Below are 24,521 nucleotides of genomic sequence, written 5' to 3'. Positions count from 1 at the left end.
AAATTGCTAGAAAACATTAATTGGTGACATAAGCTGTAGCCATGCACTATTTTATTTATTTATGTATTTATTTATTTATTTATTTATAGGAGAGATACAGCCTAATTCTAAAAAAGTACACCTAATGAAGGAGTAAGGAAGCCGAAGAGAAATCAAGGCTGACAACCTCAGCAGAAACAACACAAACTTTAAAACATCCAAAGTCCACTGACTTCTAAGGGACCTGAGGAAGCCAACATTTTTAGCAGGACTTCACACAAGCCTCTCTGCAGAAGACTGTCAAAAGCAGATAATCACCAGTTGGACGGGTCTTATTTGGATTGTGGTTCAGACCCTAGCCACACTGGTACCCTGTGGGGATATCCTACAATGGGAGCACGTGCCCTCACACACCTGTGTGCGTGTCATGCTTCATCATCGGGCAAGCTCCATTTCAGGCCAGCACTGCAATGCCCAACGGGCACCCACAAGGGGGTGCTTTACCAGAGATCTTTTCATAGAACTTTTGGATCATTATATATAATAAGGGGATTTATGCTGGATCTAACCGAACCCCCCCCCCCCCCGAGCCTTGTAAAAAACACTGTTTATGTGTTTCCACAAGTTAACTTTACTTCTGATCTCCAATGTCTTGAGGAATATGCTGATCAGCTCAGAGGGCAGATTCTACCAATAACTTCCAGATGTGTACAGGGCATGATACGAAGATGGCAATTTCTTTTTTTTCACATTCATGCCCTACCCCATATTTTTCTCAAGTTGGACGACTACATAAAGTTGTGAATATATAGAAGAATATCTTTATGGGGCGATTGAGGGACTTTCATCAGAATAGTGCCATTCTGCAACTATCACTTTCAACCGTTCTGACACCAAATGAATAACCTTGGTATGAAAACCCCACAAATCTGCAGCATACCTTTACTTTAAACACACAGATACTAAACTTTACATAATGAATCAATACCAGGGAGCCACCCAATGAGAATAACCTAGAACTTTTAAGTTACTCTATTTGTGTTTCACTGGAATTGTCTTTTTATGTACTTATCAATTTACTTATCTCCTCACTGTCAGTTTGCAATGTTTCCTTTTATCTGTTTTTATAAGAAATGTATATTCCCTCACCTGGCTTACATGCCCTGTGAGGAGAATATAATCATTCTGAATCCTAAATCCATAAGCTTTTTTTCTACCGAACTCTGCTGTCCTTTTTTTGTCCTAGTCTGATTTATGAAGCTCTCAAAAAGAATAAAAAAGTTATTTGTATCTGAATTCAACTTCAATTTGCTATACCCTGTTGCATAATTAACTAGGAGTTAGAATAGCCATCTTTGTGGGATCTGCGTCTAGCTTTCCCATCCAATGTGACTAATGTAATCCACTTAATACAGTTTTAAAATAGACATATTTCATTTGGATATTGATCTTTTAGTTCATGTTACTGATATCAACAGTATGTCTCTTCAGGCATGACAAAGATCAATAGTCTTGTGATGTCAGTTTTCTATCATGCCAAATTAGAAGGGCCTCACATCTTCCCTCTCGCACAGGGCCCCACAAGTCCTAGGACCGGTCCTGCTAGAAGCCATGTACTGAGACTGAAATAAACTGCGGAGTGTGTATGTAACAAAGTATACACAGAGTCATGTATGGAATGCTTGAACTCATCTGATCCACTGGTAATTCATTACTCGGGCTACATCCCAGTCCATCGTTTTTTTGCACACTGGCACCTCGGTTTGGATATATGCAAATCAGTCTGGACCCTGCTCCAACGGGAACAGTCCAGGCCGAACTGATGAGCCCATAACAAACACGAGCCGGTCCTGGGTTGCTGGGGTTCCGGTTCAGGGTGGACCTGCCTTGGCAGTTCGGGCGGGACTGCTCTCACTAGAGCAGGGCCAAGACTGGTGTGCAGCCTACTACAGAATACAGTTTCAATCGCAGTCAAATTCCACAACTTGGTCTCTCCTCTCCGAGACATGACGCGCTGTCCACCATTCCCCGCTGGAATTCGATGGAATGGAAGCTTCATGTGTGTAATCTTTACGATATGAACTATCGTATTTGGAGTGGCTTATGATGTGTATTCAGGATCCCTTGTGGCGTTACCAATAGTCAGACTCAAATCATGCAGCAATACATAAGGAATCATTTCTACACCTGTCAATAAATCACAGAGACACTTCTGTCTGCAGTGTCAAGTGCGGTGCAGAAGGATGCTTGGCGCTAAACTGCCTGGAGGAAAAGACAGATGGGTGCTGTCGGCCCCAGGCACGTCCCTCAGTAATCTTGCCAGGATTAAGCAACTTTAATCCTTGTAGATTTGTGCGGAGAGGCTCTCTTCCTGGAAAAGCATTTGAATGCAGCACTCTGGGCCAATAAATACGTTTTAAATCCTAATATAGGGACTCCAGAAATACACAGCTAGGGTTAGGTAGCGAATAAGGTAACTCTCAAACTAGCAACTGACACTTTCAGTCTCCAAAGCTTACATCCTTGGGTGCTCATTTAACCGAAAATCTGCTCAAGTCCACAAAGCGTGTAAGAAATGTTTGGCATATACACCCTCGTGTCGAGGGTCGGGTAACTGGGTAATAACTACGTGTTGTAAGTGTTTTTTGTGACCTGCATTACTGTTTCAAAATATTCCTCCAAGTTTTACCGGGGTACATTTGCAGGGGTCAAAAACTTGTGAGGAAGTGCATTCAGTACCTCACCTGCAATTTAAAATCAGGCGCAAATGACATCTACACCTAATATTAGAGTTTAGACAGACAACATTTAACTGACACAGTTAAGTTGCTTACACCACTGCCATCTTGTGGACTTTAATATTATTGGAGTTAAAATGTTCTCTCGCCTGCTTAAAACCTTAAACTGATCTGGCTTCCCCTCCTCAGTCCTGAGCCCTCAATTTGCAGCAGTTCATGCTCAAGTCTTCATAACTTTTTCCCCGCAAAATATTGCCAGCCCAAATTTACATCTATCCCCTCCCCCCAACACACACACATTAGGGATTCTAAAGGCATCCCAAATCAGTGGTTCCCCTTGAAGGGAACCAGGAAAATTGCAAATATGTGACTTTTTTGGAAATATAGGAAAAAAGTGCTGTGCGAAAAAAGTGTGAGTTTTTCTCTCACAGTGGCATCAACAAAATGTTTGCTGTGGTAAGGTGACACTCTTTCAGATACAAAGTTGTTAAAAACAATTCCACCACAAGTTGTGCGGTATTCGAGGTGATCAATATTTACAATTTCTACCTACTTACCATTTGGGGGGGGGGGGGGGAATGTGTGAAACTCAGTGAACCTGGAAAACTATACATTAATGAAAATTAGACAAAATTCTAAATACAGGAGTAGGTCATTTGTGTAAATTGCTCATAGTGTTCCAAAATAAATTAATTGTTGAAATAAAAAAGGAGTATAAAATAGAAAAAGGTGATAATATATCCGTAATTTATGGCACTGAAGCTCTACACAAGTAATATACTGTTACATTGGTCACATTATTTCGACTGCAAAGATAAATAGGGCTAATCAGTTGTCAAAAACACAACACCATAGCCATCAACAAACGAACAAGTTACTTACCTTCGGTAACGATATATCTGTAAGAAACAGTAGTTAGTATTAGATTCCTTACCTTAGAATATCCCCAGGCGTCAGACTGGTTCCGGAAATTTTTGCATAGCAGTACCCTTGCGCGTCGTTAGGCGTTTTCTGCGGCTCCGCGTCATTCGTCGGCGTCGTGATGACGTCGTCGGAGTACTTAGACGCCGCCTCCGCGTGCTGACGTCAGTTCTTAAAGTATACAACAAGAAATTGCCTAAACCACACTTACTGAAAGTAAAGACGACTTTTGGGGTCAAAGGACTATTTATTGTAACCAGACCCTGGCATCATTATTTCATGCAACTTTTAAATAATTTTTCTTTACATTTCTACTACACATTAAATAGCAAAAAGACAAAACACACTGTACACTCTGATATTTACACTATTGTTCATACTACACAGCATGTAAAGTTACAAACTAACAAATCATCCTACACAGAATCGTTACAACAACACAACATTACATACAAAAAAATCAATGAATGAACAAACTTAATAGAACGAGGAATATAAGCCAACAAATGACAAATGTTTGAAAAAATTATGTAGGCTAACTGATCCTAGTGTCTCTTTCAAGCCAACACTCTATTCCTCCAGATATGCCGACGCGTTTCGAGGCCAGGCATCAAGTTCCTGGACTCTCATCAGGGCCTTTTCTTTTGTGTCTGTAAGATGTAAAGAAAACGTACGTTTTGTTTACATACTTCAGTATACTTCTCCAAAGTGTAGTTGCACTCAAGAACCATTTGAAATGGCGCTACATACCAGACTCTAATTCGAGGGGAAGGCTGCTCGTAGGTCTTGTGGGGTAATAACCGGTTGTGCTTTAAACATCACCTGTCACTGGTGTCCCTTCAATGTGTTTATCAAGCAATCTAATACAAACAAGAAAAGTTGGAAGGACGTTGGCAAACTCCAGGCAACGTGAATTTATTAGCTCAAGTGTGTAGTGCTGGGACAATACTTGGACATACCTTACTCGTCGTGGTGGTTTGCCCAAGGTGTGCTAAAGGCAGGTGTCATGGTTTAAGCCGCTGTATCATCTAAACAGATGAAATTAAAAGACATTGTGTCTCTTGTGCAAAACGGTGTACCACGCATTAAGTGAATATTAGCCCAGCAAATGCCTACCTGACTCTGGTGTCCGTGTATCTCATACTACTGTTCTTGGGACGCCTTCGTTCCTAGTTAACGAAGAAACAAGTTTTAGAAGTGAGTCTGCCTACGCATAGCATATTTTGTGTGCAGATGAGCTAAAACGTTTGTTTTACCTTCACTCCACGAGCGTGATCCGAAACGCCACTTCGATCTCAATGTGAGTGACAAGCGGCCATTTTGGCTCATTATTTACTAAGTTGCGGCCAGGTGCATTGTGGAACTTGTGGTTTCCACCCGGCGCACAGAGTTTTAGGTGGCATGTCTGGGCTACACTAGCGGCTCCCGGCAACGCGTATATTCTATTGTAAAAGCGTGTGCGTCGGGTGGCCTAAAGGCGGTGCACCCATATGTTAAAAGCGGGTCGCAGCCTTGTAACGTGGTTACAACGTATTTAAACCTGTGTGCCCTCCAGGCGTAAGTGCTCGTGTTTTAACATGTGGAGCGCTATTTGGCTGTAAATCAACAAGGTGAGTTTTAATTGTATTAGACTACAAGGAAAAACGATGTTTCAGCGATCAAGGGATGTCGAGCATGAATGCCTGTGCTGTGTCAGTGTCTCAATAAAGTTGCATCTGCACTATGTAGCACATCATCTGCCCTAAAATTATTGAAATTAGGGAGACATACAAACCCAGCCAGATGCATCACTGTTGGACGCCAAGTCACTCTTCAGGCAAAGAGGCCGCTACAATCGCGCTACCTCAGACAAATTATTTAGCCCATTCTGGGTGCTATTAAACTTCAAAATCAGATAAGCCTCTTTTTGTAAGAGGGTTCATTCAACATCAAGGCATCGTTTCGCCAACTTGACTGTAAACAAGACCGTCCATTTAAAGTCATGTTCATGGTGTCCCTTCTCTAGAAAATGCTCCACCATAGGCGCTGTCATGACTCTTTTTTTAATACGGGAACGATGTTGGCTGATTCAGTGGTTCACCTGTTGACATGTCTTGCCAATGTAGATCATGGGGCACGGGCACAGTATTGCACATTCCACATTTTTGGTCCTGCAACTCGAGAAATCTGAGTGTTGCCATTTTACTCCTGCATGACTGAATTCCTTCCCCTCGATGGTATGTGGGCAAGCAACACAATTACCACATTTGTGGTGGCCCTCGATGGGTTTGAGGTTCCATTGAGTGAGCAAGTCGCTTTTAGGTTTTGGGACTACAATATCAGCTCTTATTAGTTGTTGCCCAATGCTCTGATTCTTCTTGTAGGCGAATATTAGTTTCGGAAAAGGGCAATCTAAACCCTCCAAAGATGCCAGTTCCTCAACACGGCCTGTCTCATTTTATGTGTATCTGGACAGAATGTTGTCACGCACACTGAGTGACAACATGAGGCTTATCTGATTTTGAAGTTTAATAGCACCCAGAATGGGCTAAATAATTTGTCTGAGGTAGCGCGATTGTGGCGGCCTCTTTGTCTGAAGAGTGACTTGGCGTCCAACAGTGATGCATATGGCTGGGTTTGTATGTCTCCCTAATTCCAATAATTTTAGGGCAGATGATGTGTTACATAGTGCAGATACAACTTTATTGAGACACTGACACAGCACAGTCATTCATGCTCGACATCCCTTGATCACTGAAACATCCGTTTTTTCCTTGTAGTCTAATACAATTAAAACTCCCCTTGTTGATTTACAGCCAAATAGCGCTCCACATGTTAAAACACAAGCACTTACGCCTGGAGGGCACACAGGCTTAAATACGTTGCAACCACGTTACAAGGCTGCGACCCGCTTTTAACATATGGGTGCACCGCCTTTAGGCCACCCGACGCACACGCTTTTACAATAGAATATACGCGTTGCCGGGAGCCGCTAGTGTAGCCCAGACATGCCACCTAAAACTCTGTGCGCTGGGTGGAAACCACAAGTTCCACAATGCACCTGGCCGCAAATTAGTAAATAACGAGCCAAAATGGCCGCTTGTCACTCACATTGAGATCGAAGTGGCGTTTCGGATCACGCTCGTGGAGTGAAGGTAAAACGAACGTTTTAGCTCACCTGCACACAAAATATGCTATGCGTAGGCAGACTCACTTCTAAAAGCTTGTTTCTTCGTTAACTAGGAACAAAGGCGTCCCAAGAACAGTAGTATGAGATACACGGACACCAGAGTCAGGTAGGCATTTGCTGGGCTAATATTCACTTAATGCGTGGTACACCGTTTTGCACAAGAGACACAATGTCTTCTAATTTCATCTGTTTAGATGATACAGCGGCTTAAACCATGACGCCTGCCTTTAACACACCTTGGGCAAACCACCGCGACGAGTAAGGTATGTCCAAGTATTGCCCCAGCACTACACACTTGAGCTATTAAATTCACGTTGCCTGGAGTTTGCCAACGCCCTTCCAACTTTTCTTGTTTGTATTAGATTGCTTGATAAACACATTGAAGGGACACCAGTGACAGGTGATGTTTAAAGCACAACCGGTTATTACCCCACAAGACCTACGAGCATTCTTCCCCTCGAATTCGAGTCTGGTATGTAGCGCCATTTCAAATGGTTCTTGAGTGCAACTACACTATGGAGAAGTATACTGAAGTATGTAAACAAAACATCCGTTTTCTTTACATCTTACCGACACAAAAGAAAAGGCCCTGATGAGAGTCCAGGAACTTGATGCCTGGCCTCGAAACGCGTCGGCATATCTGGAGGAATAGAGTGTTGGCTTGAAAGAGACACTAGGATCAGTTAGCCTACATAATTTTTTCAAACATTTGTCATTTGTTGGCTTATATTCCTCGTTCTATTGAGTTTGTTCATTCATTGATTTTTGTGTATGTAATGTTGTGTTGTTGTAACGATTCTGTGTAGGATGATTTACGTTAGTTTGTAACTTTACATGCTATGTAGTATGAACAATAGTGTAAATATCAGAGTGTACAGTGTGTTTTGTCTTTTTGCTATTTAATGTGTAGTAGAAATGTAAAGAAAAATTATAAAAAAGTGGCATGAAATAATGATGCCAGGGTCTGGTTACAATAAATAGTCCTTTGACCCCAAAAGTCGTCTTTACTTTCAGTAAGTGTGGTTTAGGCAATTTCTTGTTGTATACTTTAAAAAAGGTCCAGCCTTCACCACGTCCTAAAGGACCTAACTCCTTGGGGTTCAGACGTCAGTTCTTAGACACAGCTTTTCCGCGCCAGAAACGCAGAGCCATGTTAAAAACCAACACTGGTGCCATTGAAACTAGGGCTCTGAAAGGGGATGACCTTAACCCTAGATATCAGTTCGCAGAACGGGGAGGATGGGTGGGGCGGTAAGGAATCTAATACTAACTACTGTTTCTTACAGATATATCATTACCGAAGGTAAGTAACTTGTTCATCTGAAAGAAACAGGTTTGTATTAGATTCTTTACCTTAGAATAGATACCCCAGCAATACCAACCCCGGAGGTGGGTCTGCGAACCAATAATCACACCAGAAAGTCCTGGAGGCCGGAACGGCCAAAGAAGCCATCCCTCCGGACTTGGCTGTCCAGGCAGTAGTGTCTTGCAAACGTGTGCAGGGATGCCCACGTAGCTGCCTGACAGATGTCCTGCAAGGGGACTCCCCGGCCCAGGGCAGTGCTAGCCACCGTGGCCCGAGTGGAATGGGCCCTCAGCCCAACAGGAGGCTCCTTCCTTGCCAAGAAGTAACATGCCTTGATACACAAGACGACCCACCGAGAGATGGTCCTCTCGTGCACCGCCCGTCCCTTCTTAGCGCCCACGTAACCAACAAAGAGTTGGTCATCCACCCGGAACTGGCGTGTGCGATCTAGATAGAAAGAAATCGCATGTTTTGGGTCCAGACGGTGGAGCCGCTCTTCCTCTTTAGAGGGATGCGGTGGTGGAAAGAAGGTGGGCAAGGTGATAGACTGCCCGATGTGGAATGCCGTGACAACCTTGGGCAGGAAAGATGGCCTAGTCCGCAACACAACCTTGTCCGGATGGACAGAAAGGAAAGGGGGTTTAGATGAAAGAGCCTGGAACTCACTCACTCTCCTGGCAGAGGTGATGGCAACCAGGAAACCAGTTTTCAGAGTAAGAAGGCGGAGAGGACAGTTATGAAGTGGCTCAAAGGGAGCGCACATCAGAAAGGTAAGAACAAGGTTCAAGTCCCACTGGGGCATCACAAATGGAACTGGAGGGAACATGTGTGTGATGCCCTTCAGAAAACGAGTTACAATAGGGGACTTGAACAAAGAAGGTTGATCAGGCAGCCTTAGAAAGGCTGAAAGGGCAGAAAGGTAGCCCTTGATAGTGCCCAGAGCAGAGCCCTGCTGGGCAAGAGAAAGAAGGAAGAGAAGAACCTCAGAAAGAGGGGCAGAAACTGGATCCACAGCCTTTGCTGTGCACCATGCTACAAATTTACTCCACCTGCAAGCATATACCGATTTTGTGGAGGGACGCCTGGCTGCCAGAATGACATTACAGACTTCAGGAGGCAAGTCAAATGGCCTCAACTGTCGCCGCTCAATCTCCAAGCATGGAGGTGGAGACTGGACAGGTTCGGGTGATGGACCGTCCCCTGCTGCTGAGACAGAAGGTCCTCCTGAAGAGGCAGACGAACCGGGGATCGACTGACATACTGAGTAGCTCTGGATACCAGTACCTTCGTGCCCAGTCCGGAGCCACAAGGATGACTTGGGCCCGGTCGCATTTGATCTTCTTCAGCACTCTGGGCAGAAGTGGTATAGGCGGAAAGGCGTACAACAGACCGCAACTCCACTCGCGACTAAAAGAGTCTCCGAGCGAGTGCCGCCTTGGAAATTCCAATGCGCAGAACTGATGACATTGCGCGTTCTCTTCTGTGGCGAATAGATCTAACCAAGGCTCTCCCCACTGCTGAAAGAGGCCTTGCGCCACATCCGAGTTCAGACACCATTCGTGATCCATCATGCACCGACGGCTGAGTTCATCCGCCCTGGCGTTCAGAGAACCTGCCAGGTGTTGAACCACCAGGGTCACGCCCTGATGTTCCAGTCACTGCCAGAGGCGCAGAGCCTCCTGGCAAAGGGTCCACGATCCCACCCCGCCCTGTTTGTTGCAGTACCACATGGCGGTGGTGTTGTCCGTGAACACCTGCACTACTCTCCCCGGGACAGAGGGGAGGAATGCCTTCAGTGCTAGACGAATCGCCCGTAGCTCCAAAAGGTTGATATGGAGCCGGGACTCCGCCAGAGACCAGAGGCCTCTGAGCTCCGCCTCTCCCATGTGGCCTCCCCAGCCCTGGAGGGTCGCGTCCGTCACAACTACGTGCTCCGGTTGGGGTAGGGAGAGGGATCTGCCACTGACCCAATCGCGGTCCGTGAGCCACCACTGCAGCTGTCTCGCAGTGCCCTCCAAGATCAGGACATGGTCGGACAGGTTGCCCTGATGCTGGGCCCACTGAAACTTCAGGTCCCACTGCAGAGCCCGCATCCGCCACCGGGCGTGATGCACCAGAAGGATGCAGGAGGCCATCAGCCCCAAAAGCCGCAGCGTCAACCTGACCAAGACCCGGGATAAAGGCTGAAAGAGTGGAATCAGAGCCTGAATATCCCGACCCCGCTGTTCGGGAGGATAAACCCGAAACTGCGCCGAGTCGAGAACCGCTCCGATGAAGAGGAGCTTCTGAGAGGGGCACAGGTGTGACTTCGGCACAGTGATGGAGAACCCCAGCAAGCAGGTGCAGGAGGTCTGCCGTCGTCTGGAGGTGGCTGACTACTGTCTGGGGCGAGCCCGCCTTCAACAACCAGTCGTCGAGGTAGGGGAAGACTGAAACCCCTAACCTGCGCAGATGAGCTGCGACCACCGCCATCACCTTTGTGAACACCCGTGGGGCGCTGGTAAGGCTGAAGTGGAGCACGGTAAACTGAAAGTGCTCGTGGCCATCCGTGAACCGCAGGTAGCGCCGGTGGGCCGGCAGGACGGGGATGTGGAAATAAGCGTCCTGCAAGTCCAACGCTACCATCCAGTCTCCTGGGTCCAGGGCAGCCAAGACCTGAGCCAGTGTCAGCATTTTGAACTTCTCCTTCCGGAGGAAGCCGTTGACGTTCCGTAGATCCAAGATAGGGCGTAGGCCCCCTTTGCCCTTCTTGGGTACCAGAAAGTAGTGGGAGTAGCAACCACACCCTACTTCTGGCCCAGGAACGAGCTCGATGGCCCCCTTGGCCAAGAGGGCCGTAACTTCCTCCTGCAGAAGTCGCAAATGATCCCCCGATACACGGTGGTTCTGCAGTGGCATGGCTGGAGGGGTCACCTCGAAGGGGGAGGGAGTAGCCCCTTCGGACGATTTGCAGCACCCACCTGTCTGATGTGACAGTGCGCCAGTGGAGGAGGTGATGGCGAACCCTGCCCCCCACTGGCGTAACATGGGCCTGAAAGCATGGACTGGGAGGGTTTAGAGGCGGATGCTGCGGGGGAAGGTGTGGACTGTCCTCGCCGTTGTCCCCGACCGCCGCCACGGCGGTTTCCACGGCCGCCACCACGTTGGGTATTACTCTGCAGTGCGTGGGGGCGCCCCTTCCTTGGCCACGAAAGGAGCGAAAGACACCCATCTGCTGGCGCGAAGCCGAGAGGCCCAAGGACCTGGCCGTAGCCCTGGAGTCCTTAAAGCGCTCAAGCGCATGGTCTGCCTTGTCGCCAAAAAGGCGACGGCCATCAAACGGCATGTCCATGAGTGTATCCTGGACATCAGCCGAGAAGTTGGCGGACCTCAACCAGGCATGGCGACGAATCGCCACCGTCGTTGCCATCGCTCTGCCCAGTGAGTCGGTGGTTAAAGTCCACACCGGATAGAATAACGTGCCGCATTTCGGCCTTCCACAAGAGCTTGGCCGAGTTTAGCCCGTACCTCCAACGGGCATTCTGGCTGCACGTCCGCGACCGTATCCCACAGAGAGTGGGTGTAACGGCCCAAGAGGCATGCGGTGTTGGAAGACCGCAGTCCCAGACTCAGGGAGGAGAATACCTTCTTGCCGTATTGCTCATACTTCTTGGATTCCCTGTCAGGCGGAGCCGACGGAAATGCGGTCTGGGAATTCGAAGTCTGAATAACCAGGCACTCGGGGGTGGGGTGGGTGGACAGGAAGCAAGGGTCGCCCGGGGCCGGGCGGTGGCGTCAGGCCACGTTCCTATCTACAGGCGAACCTGTAGCGGGCCTGGACCAAGTGCCCAAAAGAACGTCGATCAAGGCCTCATTAAACGGCAGCAGAGGCTCAGCCGAGCTTGACTGCGGTTTAAGGACCTCAGTAAGGAGGTTAGTCCTCACGGCCACGACGGGGAGCTCAAGGCCCAAGGCCTTGGCCGCCTGCGTCAGCACCACATTGTAGGTTGTCCCCTCCTCCGTAACCATGGTAGGAGGTGAGACAAAATCAGTGTCTGGCGTGGTATCCAGACCACTGGCATCCCCAAGTCCACCTGTCCAGTCCTCCTGGGACTGACACTCCTGTGTCAGAGGGTCCTCAGACCCCTCCCAATTGTCCTCATCACCCATCTTCTGATATTCAGGGGTGTCAAAGGATGGGGCCGGTTCATTGAAGTAAAACTCTCCAAAACGGTGTCGAAAGCGGCGCCCAGCGGCGCCGCTCCGACGCCGAGACAGTTGTGACACCGACGTGCGGCCCAGGGACCGGAGGGTATGGGGCCGGACACGCCGCCCGCGCCGCGGAGTCCGCCTGAGGAGTGAGAGACCTCATGGCCATGAGGAACCGCTCGATCTCCTCCGGCGTCGCGTGCGGCCCAGGGACCGGAGGGTATGGGGCCGGATGCAACGCCCGCGACTCCGACAGAGCCGCGTGGGCGGTGTCACCCGAACCCCCGGCCGCGTCGCGCGAGCTTCGGGGGGATTCGGAAGAGCGATGACGTCTCTTCGACTTCTTGTGCTCACCGGACGACTTCGAACCTGAAGAGTGATGTCGACTCCCGGAGCTATGATGGCTCCGATCCCGCGACCGGTCCCTCAACCTCCGTCCGGACCGGGACCTCTCACGGCGCGGGCCGACTGCCGGAGTTCGAGTCGCTTGCGGGACCGCTGGCACCTAGATTTCGAAGTCAGGGCCCGGCAATCGGAACAGGTCTTGTCGTCGTGGTCGACGCCGAGACAGTGGAGACACTGACAGTGAGGCTCGGTGACCGACATCAGTCGGTCGCAGTCCTCACAGGGTTTAAAACCTGGCATCCCTATCGGCACCGTTCGGAGTTGAAGACTCGAAAAATGATCAAAAGGGATCAAAAAAGTTTAGTCAAAAAATGGCTACGGTACCACTTTTTCCGGATCTGCGCTGCTGGCGCGGAAAAAAGAAGAACTGACGTCAGCACGCGGAGGCGGCGTCTAAGTACTCCGACGACGTCATCACGGCGCCTACGACGGACGCGGAGCCGCAGACGACGCCTACCGACGCGCAAGCGTACTGCTACGCAAAAATATCCGGATCCAGTCTGACGCCTGGGGATATTCTAAGGTAAGGAATCTAATACTAACCGGTTTCTTTCAGATATTAGGTTTCTTATATTTCAACCATGTAACAGTTTATAAGGTAAAATTATTAAATAAAAATAGGTATAAAGGACAGCTATGCATTTTATGAAATGTGCCTAAGAATCTGAAATTGGGAGTAGGGGTTATTAATAACACTCTGAATTAGGGGTTACCCATAACAAGGTGATTTAGAGGGTGTTTTACAAATATGTTCTATTGTGCTCATGACTTAAATTTGAAAGCCAAAAATGAATGAGGCCCTACTGTTTTGTGTATTTTCACTCTTCTCCGAATAAAAAAAGTTACACCCAGTTTGTGTGAGTGGACCTTTCACTTGTAACAAGAAAGGTTCCAAAACGCAACACGGAAACAAAGCCTTTTCCATTTTATTTCAATCATTCTGGCGGTGTGGGTAGCTGTAGTATGTTGGTCCGGGTTTGGCAGGACTCCAGGGATACCTACAGACCCCAGACACTTCTGAAAACTAGGGACCTGGAGGAAACCAGAATAGTGTGGCTTGTGTGGATAATATAAATTTTTCTTACTCTAAAGGACCTCCAAACCTCAAACTTTGGCTACAATCATAGAAGTTTCTCCTGTTTCTGAGAGGGAAAGTTCTGGAATCTGGAAGGAATGACAAAAGTACTACTAATTAGGATTCGTACATTTCTCCAGGTAAACAAAAGGGCCCACTTGAGTGGGTGGGCTAACTTACCACAAGGTTAAAGTTCCCAAAAAGCATAGTGAAAACACTGAGATTTTTCCACTGAATTTTCATCAATCTGGGGCTTTGGTTAGCTCCCTTGTATGGGCCCGGATATCCTACCAAATCCAGACATTTTATTTTTTTACAACTGGACACATGGGTGCCCACTGCTGGACTGGTTTTCGGCCCCGTAGGGGTACATTGTGGAATCATCCCCTCTCTTCCTGCCCTAGGGAGCAGACCGCCCACTAGAGAAAGGAATAGTGTGGGGCTTTGTCCCTTCTTGGCTCTGGGTCCTAACTCCGTGGACAAAATAGTTTTTCTGCCGTCTCGAGGTGGCAGAAAGCAACAGCTGGGCCCACTGTGTACCTTAAATTAGGTACAGTCCAGGATAGGGCATCCAATCTAAAAAAAAAACTGGTGGACTTGTTGCAAGAGTGAGCACAGATAGATCGCAAGTATGCGGAGATAAGTGCATTAGTGAAGGACAGGATCACGGCCTGAAACCACGGCTCTGGCCTTTCACTGGAATTAAAAGGCCTCTCCTTGAAGAGGATGCCTGGGAGTCCATGTGCCCCTCCAAAACGGTGCTTATGGATCGCACTGTGCACCATATCTATGACACAGTTAATATGCCTCCCAACAGATTGTTTGCCCCTTCAGTAAGGACGTCATTTAAAAAAAATTTAAAAAAACAACCACTGGTGTTTAGTGCACTTTCTGTTCTCCTAGACAGGGCAGCTTGAGGGTAAATACCTCAATCTGCTCACTGTTTTGGCTTGAAGGCTGGAGGATGCAGCCCAATGCTAGAACAGACTGAAAAATAAGTTAATCCTTGCGGTCTACTGTGCTTTCCGCCCCTCTGGGGAGAACAGATCATTGGGGGCAAAAAAAATCTCCCTCGGGGGCTGAGGCTTTATTGCCTATTTGTGATGTTGAGGGGTATTGGAAATTTACCCTTTCTGTAAGTCACACCAGATTTTTGCCTTCTTTAGCTGAAATGCACCTGCTAACCAGTGGTAAAGCTCTTGCACTCTCTCTTTAAACATGGCTAAATTGACATATAACCACTTGGCACATTTCATTTACTTATACGTCCCTAATATATGGTACTCGGGCCCTGTAAATTAAATGCTACTTGTGGGCTGCAGCCCTCATTGTGTCACCCACTAAAGTATCTCTGTAAAACAGGTCTCTAGGCCTGGCCCTGCAGCCTGTGTATGCAGTTTTAAACACCATTTTGACTGCAAAGGTACATTTTTTGCCAGGCCTAAACCTTCCCTTTTAAAATCTATAAGTCACCTGTGAGGTAGGCCTTAAATGCCCATAGTGCACGGTGCATGGTATTTAAAAGGTAGAACATGTAGATTTTGTTTTACATATCCTGACAGTGAAAAACCAACAAAGCCGTTTTTCACTGTAGCAAGGCAGATTCTTCCATAGAAAAACACTGGGTTACATTCCAACAATCTATAATGCCTTCAGTTTGGGAGCAGCTAGAGACAGGATTCAAGGACTCATTTGAATAGTAATTTTAAAACCAACGTAATGGTAAAGTCAGACGTTACGTTACCATTTTGGAAATTAAACTTTTAGGAAGTTGTCATTATCCTTCCAAAGCCAAATGTGCCTTTCCGCCAGTGTAACCTGGGGCTCGATGACTTCCCTTAAGTGGTATGTGTATTGGTCACAGACAGTGGACAAAGAGCCTCGGTTGTTAGGAAGGGTGTTCCATTCCTGAGCATAATGGCCCGTGGGCTGTACCAAGCCTATGCCGGTGCTTCAACAAGTAGCCTGGAATAGTAACCAGCTCCTTTTTTACTGCAAAGAGTGCCCACCTTGACACTGGCAGATGCAGTTCACTCTTGAGCCTTCTTGTCATTTGTCTCTCTAGTCAGGTTGGCACAAAACCCAATGGGGGTAGAGGAGCTGACCAGGACGGGTTTAGGGCATGGGCAAAAGCTTCTCCTTCACCCACAGGCTGAGACTATGCATAAAAGTGGATCCCACAGATCTTCTCCGGGACCTGTGACGATCAGAAGGATTGCCCTACTGTATGAAGAACCTGAAGGAAGACTCGACCTGTTAGCCAGTAGCCACGATGTAAGCATTCAGTGGGAGGCAGATGAATATCTGCAAAGAGGCTGGAGAGAAAAACTAGGTGATAATCTTAGGCATTTATGACAGACAAAATAGCTTTTTGTAAGGATACTTAGAAACACTCTTGAGCATGCCGTTCTTGTAAATGCTAGGAAAAATCTGATAATTAGTACTAGACCAAAACACCAAAAAATTTGATTTAAGGGGTAACAGCAACTCTGTCCGATCATCTAGGGCAGTGGTTCCCAAACTTTTTTGACCTGTGGCTCCCTTGAACTAATTGGCAGCTGGCCGTGGCTCCCCACTATTTTTTTTACCAGTGGGCGGGTGGGGGTTAGGGGGGTGGAGGGTGAGCCCGACCTCGGGAGTGCTTCCTGTCGTCTTCCGAAAGTCAAGTAATAGTAAAGTGAGTTGGGGTGTTTTAGAATCTTAAAGATGTCAGCAAGGTTGTTATTGTTTTCACTGTAGTAACAGAAATGAAAGAATTACATTTCAGCAATAAAAGAAGTGATTTAGAATAGCATGCATCTCTTTTTAATAAAGGCATGGTCTTCAAAGGTACGTCCATGGACTTAGAAAGGGACGGCTCTTCTGGAAAGGAGTACAATGGGAGGATAAAAAGAGGCTACACAAGAGATAATAGTGGGGAGTGGGGATACCCAGAGAGGACCGGGATCATGATGTGCCCACAGGGCCGGACTGGGAACCAAAACCGGCCCTGGCAAAGTGCTCGGCCGGCCCCCCTCCCCCCTGTGGGGGGTTGGAGGTGCTGCCGAGCTCTTTGCGGGGGCCGGTTTTCAGCCGATTTTGTCACTGGCCCGATTTTGCAGCTAAAACGGCCCTGTAACAAAATCGGTTCCCAGGGGCCCAAAACCGGCCCCCACCCGTGCGGCGCACCGGGGGATTGCCCGGTGCCCGCTACGGCCAGTCCGGGCCTGTGTGCCTATAGTTTTCTTAATTAACAAAGCCCTAAAAAGAACCACTGGCAAACCTGGACTACATATGTAGAGAAAAACTTTCATAGGTGTTTTGCAAGGTATGGCCAGGGCCACTGGAATTATGCGACAGGGAAGAACCAAATTAAGTAGCAGAGTTCAGTAAATTATGTGTCAAGAAAAAGAAAATTATTCAGAGTAATGTGGCACATTTTGTAATGGTATTATTCCATTATTTAGTCAATCTTACACTTTTTAACACTGCATGAGTATTGGTTGCACCTCATTAGTACCAGTTTAATATCCAAATGCAGCGATATGCAACAGAAAAGTGACCAGTTAACTTTTGCAGAGGGCCTTCCACAACGCTGAAAATGTGACGCTGCGTTTTTATTTTGAACCATTTGAGCTACAAGCTTTGTTCCACTATATATCTGCAGATTATGCAGCAGATGATGGATTATGTGGCAAATGCATAGTTATTCAAAAATCACATAATTCTAGTGTCCCCTGGGTACGGCAGACCGCATACATGTGCGCTGGCTACAAGCAATGTTTTTGTAATATCAGGGAAATCAACAAAGAAGAACAGGTCATCAGAACAATAAATTGGCCCACAAACAGCAGATTGCCCTGTCGGTCAGTCCAACCCTGCCAAAGACCTTAAATCTGAGTGATTTCTTAACTATTAGGCTGCAGGGTATAAACACTTTCAGTTTATTTGTTTGGTCTGAAAGTGTTTTTTTTTCAACAAAAAAAAAAAGAGTATCTGGTCAAACATTTTATCTGTTTTTCTAAATCAGACAATTTCCTAATGAAAGACACCCAACCTCTTTTTCCTTTGGTATCTCCTGGAAATGTGGTCTAGTCTTAAGTTGCAGGCTATGGGGAGCTGGGTTCTAGAAAGTGTTTTCCCACTTCATCAAATTGTGTGATCCTGGGCACATTACTTTAACTTCACGTGTCTCATTGTCAACACGTGCGAAAACAATTGGGAGTGTTAATATACGTGATTCAATCTACTGCTGTGCTATAAACAATCATTCACTCAGTGAACATTCTGAAAATAGAATTCATACTCTTCCTTCCTTTTCACACTGATCTCTTGTTGCAATTACTCACTGATTCCCCAGGTCAGGGCATCTGAAGGGCATATTCAGTGGCCTTGCTCTTCTGCGTATGCAGATTTTATCAAAAAGCAAGCCTGCCCTATTGACTTTGCTAATGCTTGCTTTTTTCTTCCTATAGTTCCTACCTGGGGACCGCTGCCAGCTTCCAAGGCTGCCCCCCAGATCGCTATATGCTTGTGTCCTCCAGGATGGCGTGCCTTACTCCAATATACTCAATACAGCGGTTCCTTCGGGAGTGTTGGGCCCAAAGTCCCGTACCTAGTGAGATATGTATATAAACAACTAAATATACAGTAACATTTTGTTCACTGTATAGTCGTCGTGCTCCTATTGCCCCCAGCACTTGCCTTTGTCATGGGGGTTGTGAACGCTCCTGTTCAGAGGCAGAGGCCTCCCTGCTTTGCCCTTAGCCTAGGATTGGAGGAGACTCCCTACATGCTGTGCCTGCTCAGCCGATCATTGTCATTCTATATAGAATGACAATGGCCTGCCAAGAGTTTGTGCTAAGTGGGGAGCCTGGCCCATCCGTGAAAAACAACATCCTACATCTGGCCTCAGGAATCTATCATAACCCACCTTCTAAACCGGACCCTGACTGAAGGCAGGTTAGCAGGTCAAAAGCAGGGCCAGCACTCCCGTGCTCAAACTATTTACATGATGTTGTCAGCTTCAGTTTCCCACATCGTGTCCGCGGCGCCCCTGGCTTCTCATGACGGCGCACTGGGGCGCCGTGGCGCACAGTTTGGGAACCACAGATCTAGGGTGTATCAGCGGGCAGATTGCCACGCCAAAACTGAACAAGCACTGTGATCATTGAAAATCTTGGCCAGTACATTCATTCTAACAGCCAGATGAATATGGGCATGTAAAGGAGACACGGCACAGGTCTCTTAAATGACTACCTAATATGAAAACAGAGGATGCTGATGGTTCAGGAAAAATGTGCCAATTTGCTTGCCTCCTCACTACATGATCAGTGTGTCCATGTATCCTTTGTTGCTTGCTTACTCTCCGAACAGCGTCTGGATGGCACTGATTACCTGACAGGATTTTCCTGGGAGACAAGACTAAGCGAATTCAGAGACCAATTAGCATTAAAACTTCCAAATATCCCTCCGAAGGACCTTTCGGTCCCAACTACTTTGTTAGAGCAAAAACAACTCATAATCTCCGCAAAGAGTAAATTAAATAAGTTGCAACGAGTCCATGCGAGCAACAAAAGTGAATATAAATCCCTGAGGAGTGACATATCTGCCGCCAGAAAAAATTACAGAAAGGCCAGATTCGCCCTAAAAAGAGAGGAAGAAGAGCTCCGTTGGGCGACAGTCTTTGAGATAATTAAAACCAAGGACCAAAGAAAATTTTGGAATTGGGTAAATGAGGCTACCAAAGCCACTAAACCACCCACTGCAGCTATTATCTCCCCCGCTGACTGGGAGAATTACGTTAAAATATTATACACAGCACCGTACACATCAAATAACAGCAGTAGTACCCAACTTACGCTCTATCAGCTCATCACTGAGGATGGCACAACCGCCACCATCACGATAACCACAGAAGAAATAGTAGGAGTCATAAAGAAAATGCGCTCCAGCGGTGCCCCCGGACCCAACGGGATCCCTACGCAAGTACTCAAAGCCTCCGCACAAAAATGGGCTGCAATACTGACCCCTCTCTTTAAAGATGCAATACTGGGATACACAATCCCGCCCTCTTGGCAAGGATCATTCCTTGTACCTTTTCATAAAAAAGGCTCGCGTTCCAATCCCGATAACTATCGAATGATAGCCCTGCTTGATGTGGATGGGAAAGCCTACGCAAGTGTACTTTTAAAAGAACTTACAAAATGGGTGGAAACTAAAAACTTAATCCCTTTTAGCCAAACCGGCTTCCGTAAAGGTTGCCACATCGAGGACAACTTGATCTCCATAGCCCACCTGATGGAAACAACTCTAGCTGCAAAAGGCAAATCAATGTATATGGGATTCATAGACTTTCGTAAAGCCTTCGACAGCGTTAGTCGGCCTAAATTGTGGGAAAAACTGGCCAGATGGGGCATCCCACGGGCACTTCTAAACGCAATAATAGCCCTACACACGGACACCTGGGTAAAAGTCAGAGTAACATCGAAATGGTCTACCTCCAATAAAATTTTCACAAATAGGGGCCTAAAACAAGGATGCACCCTTGCGCCATTACTCTTCAATCTGTATCTCGCCGACCTACCTGAATGGTTGTCCCGATCAAGAGCCTCCCCTCCAGGAATCGGTCAATGTAAAATCCAAATTCTACAATACGCAGATGACACCATTCTTCTAGACCAAACCCAGGTGGGCCTCCAAAGACTGCTCAATTCCCTCGCCCAGTATTGTAAAAACAATATGCTAGAGATAAACGTTAGTAAAACCAAAACGATGGCAATCTCACCTGCGAATGAAAAAAAGATCAAGTGGTATATAGAAGGGAAACCACTGGAGACTGTCACCGCATATAAATATCTGGGCGTCTGGATTGACCATAAAGGGAGATGCTCGGTGCATACAACAGAGATGCAGGCAGTGGCTCGCAGTTTAGAGGGGGCCTTCATGAGAACGAAGAGTGCTCTGCATTCCCAAGATTTTGTCCCTTTGATAAAATTAATCAATGCAAAATTCCTGCCCACAATCTCCTTTGGCGCAATAATCTTCAAAGACAAAATGAACAACTGGCTAGATAGAGCACAATCATCATGCTATCGGCGGGTCTTCCGATTGCCAAATTCGACTTCTCATGCCCAAATCCGGAAAGAATTTTCCTTATCCTCTATGCGCTGGATTATGGGAGCAAGATACGTCTCATACTGTCTGAAAGCGAAACAAGCTAACCCCCACTCGCTGAAGCTGAAGAGCTGCATATGGCTCCTGCTTAGCAATCCAACTACATCATGGAATAAGTATCTGACATTCTGCCTCAATTCCCTTGAAGCGGGGAACATATGGTCCTCTCCCTTGCCCGATAAAACGAAAGCAAAGCTTTTAACCAAGCAAGCCTAAATTCTATTAAATCAATCGGACATGCAACAGGTTCTCCAACTTTATCATGGTCCCTGGACTGCCAAACTATATGCCCCGAAAACATTACCATCTTATCTCGCATCAGCAAAGAAGCCGTATATCAAACATCAATTAATGAGATTTCGCTTCGGCTTAATTCTGTTGAAGACATACAAGTTTGGCCAAGGATACATGAAAGAAGCCTCCTCTCAGTGTCGTTTCTGCAATCAGGGAGAGGACAGTCTAATCCACATTCTGTGCATTTGCCATCACCTTCGGGCACAAAGAATATTTTGGCTGAGACCAATTTGGCTTTTTCTAGGCATCAGGACTTGTCGAGAAGCGCTCGAGGCCTGTATGAGGGGAGACTCGCCACAATTGGCGACTTGCTTTGTAAAATTCATCACAGAAATTAACTCCTTGATTCAATTATCTGAGCAAGTTTGAATTTTATCCTCCCTATGTGCCAGTCCCTTGGCTTTTCTGCTTTCCCTTCCCTTTACCCAATCCATCACTTTTATTGTCTTTTTTAACAAACTTGAATTCTTCTTTTCTATTTAAAATGACATTTTTTTCTGGATGTGCATATTGCAATGATTTTAAATAATTGTGCAATAACATTTTTTTTACTTTACTTTACTGCTTACTCGCAATTATCAAAAAGCGCCGACAAGAAAGGCTAAGATGGCGCTACATGATTAGATACTGTGACCTGGAGGTTGAACACAGACGTCTGTTGCAGGCACCCTACGCGTTTGAGCTAGTTTACTAAAAATCTACCCTGAGACTTTCATGATAGATACATTAAAATCATTGCAGTACATTTCCAGGAAATCAATCATACTGAAAAGGGCTACTTTTTAACAGACAGTTCTTCAACTTGCAATCAGACTCGTTTTTTTCTTTCCTACGTTTACTATTTAAGGTAACTGCTCCTAAAAGGACTATTTAAGTTCTATGGTTGGCGTTTATTTTTGTCATTAACTTAGCTCTAATTGTACATCAATAAATGGACACCCACTGAGGTTGGGTGCATTTGGTGCAGAGGGGACTCTGGATTCGGGGTACTCAAGTATCTAAACTATGGTTAAGTCCTAGCCCCTTTGGAATATGAAAGGCACTCCTTTTGCACTCTGTAAACTGCATACCGCATAGACACATTGCACCCATTTGCTCAGTTCTTCATTCATCCAAACTCAATCACCTGCACTTTTTAAAATTAGATGCACTGGGCAAACATACACCCGAGTAGAACTAAACAAACGACAATATCCTCAATCCCACCTTCCCAAGCACATAATGCTCCACAGAGATCTGTAACTAAATCTAGCCAGCCACTAGACAGTGTACCCCATCAGTAAACAATACATCAGTCAGCTCTGACCTTGTTGGCCACTCTCCTAGATACCTCGCAGCTAAACCATAGTAATTGCAACCAAACGCAATGTCAACAGACCACGGTCTGAGCCACGAAAATCTCAGACTACCAAAGGGCTCAGGAACAACACAATGAAAACACAATGCAAGTGCACATAACAAAACACAACCAAACCTCCTGCTTTTGCCCAGGATCTGGGTGACATTTTCCAAAGTATTTCTAGGAGTGGCGTCGGATTAAGAGGAACATTGATTTTCTTAGACTTATACAAACTGTACAAAAGGTGCAGATAAAAAGGATGTGCAAAAATCGGCGTTTTTCATTTTAACAGAACAGTTAAATAATTTTCCACTCTAATCAAACACAGCCAAATGGGAAAAACCATGCACCATTTTTGTCTGCAGGTTTAACATTTCGCAAGGCTTCTTAACGGACAGCGGTACTGCACAGTAAAAATGAACCTTCACTGTTTTGCTGAGAGGTGTGTTTTATCCAGAGCATTTTGTGAGTGTTAAAAGAGGAATGTGGTACATACACTTTCACAAGGAGTCACTATTCTCAAGTAGATCTGTTCAAATGAAAAACTATCAAGTTTTAAATGGACTTTTGCGGAAGGATGGAAAAAAAACTCAGTTTAACACACGCATACACAGACACAAAAACACGTACAAATACACATCAAGGACTGAACTTTTTCGTTTCAGGAGTAACAAAGAAGAACGTCTTTTCAACTCCTTCATCTAACCCAGGATGGCAGACAGCCATCAGCTGCCCTTCTTGCACCCCAACATTCCCAAAAGGCTGTCCACTATCACTTTTCTTCCGTGCTCACCCACATTCCCTTGGAGTAGCTGTGGTTTTGTTACAGTAAGCATGCCTTACCTTCGTGGTAGCTGAACACCTCCATGCTGGGCTCAGTGTAAGGATTGTACGCAGGCTTGAAACGTAGCTTCGTGATCCCTACCAAAAACAAAGTGGTAAATTGTTAGACAGGTCATTCTCTTGGGATGCCAGAAATAGTTTGGATATTAAGAGACTATGCACTTCTTAAATAACACTTTTGAAATCAGTGGAGTCCATTAGGCTTTCTCACTGCCAAGGGCATTGAATGAGGCTGACCATATCCTTCTTTCATAAAAATTAGTGTGGGGAAAAGGCGGGAGCTCTGATAAGTGTAGACCTAATAGCTGTAATGTCATCCTTTTTAGGTTTCGCCTGTTGTTTTTATTAGAAACTTAAAAAGGACTTACATCCTGCCTCATCTCCCTTCCTGGCTTCTTATTGGTTCCTGTGCGTGCTACTTACCTTTCCTCCATTTCTATTGGGTGTATCATATTTTCCTGCATTTGCCAATGTTTGTTCCTGTCTGCTCATCTTATCAGTTTCCCACCGCCGAAATACTGTTAAAAACTGCTTCAGTGGAACTATATTTTCAGTTTTGCCCTTTACTCTTGCAGCATATTTATATAACAAGTTATCACCCGGAGAGATTAAGTGATTTGCATCAAATTACAGGAAGTTGCAGGACACTGTGGAGACTCGAACCGGGATCCACAGACCTCGAGTCAGCAGCTCTGGCGCTGTGCCACATCCTATCCACTCCTGTTATCTGTCAGGGAGCTCTTTCCTCCTTACAGACAATGATTGATGAAAACAGCTGTTTATTAATTAAATAGGTGAACCAGATGCATTAACACTGCTTGTTTTACTCTGTAAAGGTTACCTGTAAATGTATCTCTTTGACGCAAACGCAGCTATCGTCATCTAATCACCTGCACTTTTCCAGCATCTATGGTTCATCAACATAAGGATATACGCAACAGGGAAAAGTTTTCACTTATTTTCTGTAGGTTTTTATGGTAAACATTAACTGAATGATAAAAGACAGAGAGGGTGTCATATTGTGGCTTAACTACCGTTCAAGGTATTAATAATACAGTCTTAGGTCTCCCACCTTTTATTTCAAAACCTACCTTGTCTAAGGCCCAGGC

The 24,521-nt window shown here is 46.1% G+C and overlaps 1 protein-coding gene across 2 annotated transcripts in view; it reads right to left on the bottom strand.

Annotated features, from left to right (window-relative positions):
• The window catches only part of FARSA (phenylalanyl-tRNA synthetase subunit alpha), a 111,772-nt gene that overhangs the window by 9,964 nt on the left and 77,287 nt on the right, over window positions 1–24,521 (bottom strand). For both annotated transcript variants that reach the window (XM_078684775.1, XM_078684782.1), the window contains exon 11: window positions 23,413–23,490. In XM_078684775.1, coding sequence (XP_078540901.1) covers window positions 23,413–23,490 — 78 coding nt within the window. The remainder of the gene's footprint in view (window positions 1–23,412; window positions 23,491–24,521) is intronic.

This window comes from Lissotriton helveticus, chromosome 1_1 (genome assembly GCF_964261635.1).
Source record: "Lissotriton helveticus chromosome 1_1, aLisHel1.1, whole genome shotgun sequence".
In the NCBI taxonomy this organism is placed as follows: Eukaryota; Metazoa; Chordata; class Amphibia; order Caudata; family Salamandridae; genus Lissotriton; species Lissotriton helveticus.
This window is presented reverse-complemented; position numbering and strand designations above follow the sequence as displayed.